The sequence below is a fragment of the Lygodium microphyllum genome, chromosome 22, assembly GCF_053477565.2.
Source record: "Lygodium microphyllum isolate KBCC chromosome 22, Lygodium_microphyllum_v1.1.10, whole genome shotgun sequence".
NCBI lineage: Eukaryota > Viridiplantae > Streptophyta > Polypodiopsida > Schizaeales > Lygodiaceae > Lygodium > Lygodium microphyllum.
In genome coordinates, this window is record NC_141156.1 from 16903946 (window position 1) to 16908806 (window position 4861).

General features: G+C 40.3%; 1 protein-coding gene across 1 annotated transcript; it reads left to right on the top strand.

Moving 5' to 3' along the window:
* The first annotated feature begins 334 nt into the window (after positions 1–334).
* LOC148016922 (uncharacterized) lies at positions 335–2828 on the top strand. The gene is made up of 3 exons (XM_087662648.1): positions 335–690; positions 998–1127; positions 1359–2828. Exons 1-3 carry the CDS (start codon positions 552–554, stop codon positions 2680–2682), a joined length of 1593 nt encoding a protein of 530 aa, XP_087518774.1. The 5' UTR covers positions 335–551; the 3' UTR covers positions 2683–2828.
* The last annotated feature ends 2033 nt before the right edge of the window (positions 2829–4861 follow it).

Consider the following 4861-nt stretch of genomic DNA (forward strand, 5'->3'; position numbering starts at 1 on the left):
AACTTGGAAGGTGATATCTCAAGTGAAATCAAAGGGCTTAATTGTGCAAAAGGCTACAAAACGTACAAAGGACCAGATCATGGGCGTGAGTTGTAAGGATGGAAGTACTAGGGGCAGGCTTTTGACTCAGTAAGTAAAAGTCTAGAGAAAAAGGGACGCGTGTGAACTTGTAGATTATCACGGCAAAGTGGCCACCCACATTCTTTTTCACAAGACGTGGAATGACCTCATATATAAATACACACACACACGGGTAACAAAGAACTATAATATAAAGTAAAGTCACTGGAGGAAGTCGAGGCAGCCTATTCCATTACCCTTCGTTGTTAGAATACAATCATTTGGGACACACATACACACAAATACACCATATATATATATATATATATATACACACACACATACATACTAGTTGGAAATTGTGTTTCCCAGTTCATTGGTACACTACTACTGATCACCGTCAAGTACTGCTGCCGCTTTAATTCATCTCATCTGAATCGACCAGTCATCAGCTGCAAGCTGGTCGGGCTGATCAATTCTGATTGGTAAGTATGGGACGCTCCCCCTGTTGTGATAAGGCTGCTGGGCTTAAGAAAGGCGCATGGACCCCCGAGGAAGATGAGAAGCTTGTGTCTTTCATTAAGCGTAACCGCGGCCATGGCAGCTGGCGCACTCTCCCTAAATTAGCTGGTATAATTTCTATGGACTTAATCCGAATATAATTTTTCAGATAATCTAGGAATTCGATCTTCTTGAATGATTAACCTTGCGCTGGCTCTGCGATAATAAATGAAACTGATCGGTTATAAGAAGACATTGATTTGCACCATCTTACCATGACAATAATCCTTCCCGATTATTGGTTTAATAATAGACTTTCGCCAAGGATTGATACAATCATTTATTAGACTTCCCCACGGTTTGATGATGGTTCTCTGTGAGTTCTTCTGCATAGGTTGAATTAGTCGGATTTGATGAATGGATTAAATTAATGCAGGGCTTTCGAGGTGCGGGAAGAGCTGCCGCTTGAGATGGACGAATTATCTGCGCCCTGATATCAAGCGCGGCACTTTCTCTGCCCATGAAGAGCGCTCCATCATCCACCTCCACAGCTTGCTGGGCAACAGGTAATTATCAATTATCAGAAAAAAAAAAAGACAAATCACATCTTCACTACCGCTCACTGAGGAATGTAAACGCGAGATTGTTTACTGTATTATTTCTGTTCAAGTTAGGAATTCCAAAAAGTTGACTGTTTCGTCAGATTGTTTACGGATTAAGTGATTTAAGCTTATAATACTCAAAGACCAAACGTTTCTGAGACTGATTATCGTCGTGATTCTTTGATGAAAATGCAGGTGGTCCAGCATTGCTTCCCACCTTCCAGGCCGAACCGACAACGAGATTAAGAATTACTGGAACACGCACCTCAAGAAGAAGCTGTGGCAGATGGGGATCGATCCGGTGACCCACCTGCCTGCTCAGGTCATAAGCGCCTACAACAGCCAAACTAATTTTTTGAACTGGTACGACGCATGGCGGAGGTACTGCGCCAGCGTTAATAATCAGACCACAGCTAGTGCTGCTGCCCCTATTAATCCTCCTCAATCATCATCATCATCACCATTATCATCATCATCCACAGCTAGTATACTTAGCGATCTAGCCGATGCACGCATCAATGACCCTGCCGTGTCATTTAATCTCCGTCGGTGTGACCCTCATCTCCAGATGATGGCCCATCAAGCGCAACTGCAACAGCAGATTATGCAGATGCATCAAAACGGCTCGTCAGCTGCTACCCCTAGCTATGCTAATTACGAAACTAATCGCAAAATGCTACTCATAAGCCAGCTGCAAAATAATATCCCCAATTTTAATGGGTTCCCTAATCTTAATGATCTCTCTTCCGTACTGCTTGATCACAGTACTACAACAACTGATCGACCCCCTAGTCCTCTGATTATCCCTAATTCAGCAACTAACAGTACTGAGCATGATCATATCTCGTCAGGCCAGGAGCTCGATTATGTGAATGCTCACATGATCAATTACAGCTTGCAAGCGGCAGCTGAGCATCAACACCTGGTCGCACAGCTGCAATCAGATCACGCCCAATTGGGCACAACTGATTTCCTCAATGGTAATTCAGCTGAAGTACACAGTACGGTTAATCATAATCCGTGGCCGGCCCAATATGTTCCCCAATCGGACAGCTCCGGCCCAATTAATGATGATCCTATAGTTGATCAAATGACTGCAGGAGGCGATGATCAGAACATCGACCCGCTTCTGATCATGAATGACAGATTTTTTGTTAACTCGGGCCTCATCGGTGCCTTGAGTAGCTCCGAATGCAGCAGCGGCCCATCGAGCGACTGCGTCAGCAATATTAGCTGCGATGAAGCTTTGTTGAAGGTAGCAGCAGATCATCATAATGACATTCATTATGACGACGCGGATAGCTGCAAAAGTATTGAGGACAAGTTGATTGGCATTGAAGACCAAACCAAGGATCAGCAACTCATGTATTGGGCCAACATGCTCCAGCTCTTGGGTCCTCCTCATCAACTGTACCACGATGTGAATCATGTGTTGTCCCTTTGCAAATCACTCTCTCCCATAGCTTCACGGCACTATGACAGTGTGACGGATCAATATAGATCCCTTTGTATTATATGATGAAACATCATCACCTAATATAGTCATTAATACAGCTACTCAAAGCCTAGCTAGCCACTAATTTCTGATCTACTTTTTCCTCTATGGGACCACAAACCTAGCTGTAAAGGCTATTATCAGATGTGAATGGCTACAAAGGTTGACAATTTGGAGTGACATTAGATGTATAACTTTAACTCTTGTATTAATTCGTCACAAATGTATCAAGATATCCTAACGTTTTCCGGTTCCTTTTACTTATGGCTCTATGCATCAATATGAGTGATTCGATGCTAAAAGCTCTTATGTGTTTGACAGAAAATGATGGTATAACGGCCCTCAATAGTTCTCCATCAAAACACTTAGCAAAGCTGTAGCCTAATACACATCAATTGTTAACGAGCTAACTGCCTAAAGTTTTAGCTTATTTGACATTCGATTGATCCATTGTTTAAAATCACCCCAAAGTTTTGATTTATTTGGCTAGAGATGTTTTGGAGTTTTGCGTTGACAAAATTTAGAGATAAATAGTTCTTATTATCTTCTTTTGCTAATTTATAATCTATTGGTCTTTTCATTGCTCACTCAAACTCTAGCTCCAATACGTAGATTTCTTTGCCAATACCTAGTATTTTTTCCCTTTCACTATGTGCCATCTCAATATTGATATACATCATAGAAACAAAACAAAAAAGATGAAGAAGTATCAAGCAATATGAAATAGGGATGGATGGCACACTTATCAATTGTGCAAATTCGTATGCATCTGTTTTAGAGAGTCTTGATATGCCTACATCAAGACATGTCAATGTGAAATAGGGATAGATGCACCGCTTGATTGTCCAAATGCGTTACAAATATTGGATGCATATGTTATGATGAACCTTGATATGGCTATACATGTGCACAATCAGGAGCTGACTGTTGTTTTATGGGCCTATCAATGAACAGCTTAGAAAGTTAGGAACAATAGCACCCTCTTTACTAGCTTATGAAATAGACCATATGTCTACTGCATGCAATTTTCTATCAAAACCTACATTCTTGTGATCACATCCACCCTCATTGTATGTACAATCTAATTAAGCACATTTGTCTCTCAATAATCTATGCCGACAATGTGTATTTTAGGCACACACCCTTTCTCACTAGTAGCGGTTCTTTTGACTAGGTGTATTTCAATATTCCAACAACTAGGACAAAGGAACAAAAATGACTTTTGGTAATTTTGTGAACAATGTTGGTCCTAATAGGCCATTGGAACCCTCCATTAATAGGAAGAAAGCATGCTGGAATGCTCTAAATTGGAAAAGAAAATTATGGGTGCTACTTAAGCAACGGGCAATGTCACTTAAGGGATGAGAAAATAATATTGTAATAGTTGTCTTTGAAGCGATACAAGCTGGTGGTGATGTTGTAATTACCTAACAAAGAACATAGTTTTGATTGCATACACAACATTTAGGCAATGCTTTTCAACTGCATATCCTTGCTCAGATGATGTCCATATAAACTACATATAGCTTAAATGTTGATGTGATTTTTTCTTTACACCTGCAAACATGTTGTATTTGCACTTGGAGACAAAGTCCGGAGATGAGAGAGAGAGAGAGAGAGAGAGAGATTAGGATTGATCCCTCCATCACTGTTTGAACATTCCACCTCACAATCGCCACGCCTTTGTGTGTTGCATCACCGCCTCAACTCTTGGGCTAGCATCATATAGGTGCATCAACTACTAGGTGCTTTAGTAGTTGATAGCCATGAAACAGCCTCCACCCCATCCATCAAGGCCAATTGAGCCTCCGCAAATTGGCACAAGAAACTCTAAGCCACATTCTATATATGGAAAAAAGAGAATATACTAGTTATATTTCTACATAACTAGAAAACATCTAATATAGGAAAAATCAAAGTTTACTAGATTGCCAATCTAGAAAGATAGTTTCCTATATAGAAAGATCTTTCTGGTTAACTTATTATGTAGAAAATTTTTTTAATTAACTTACTATATAGTAAGTTTATTATCACAACTATCTATATAGCAACTTTCACTACAATAGAAACGAGGCATAGACACGCATGTTAGATGTGCAAAGTCGGGCGCGTCTATCATTTCATCTATATGTGCATGTAAAAGAGCATGTAAATAGACGCGAATTTTGCATCTATATATCCGCGTAAATAGACGCTAATATAG

Bases quoted from the DNA above. Each gene is read 5' to 3' on its own strand.
- LOC148016922 (XM_087662648.1), top strand. From the start codon at position 552: ATGGGACGCTCCCCCTGTTGTGATAAGGCTGCTGGGCTTAAGAAAGGC. The intron at 691-997 runs GTATAATTTCTA...AAATTAATGCAG, and splicing joins CACTCTCCCTAAATTAGCTG to GGCTTTCGAGGTGCGGGAAG. The intron at 1,128-1,358 runs GTAATTATCAAT...ATGAAAATGCAG, and splicing joins CACAGCTTGCTGGGCAACAG to GTGGTCCAGCATTGCTTCCC.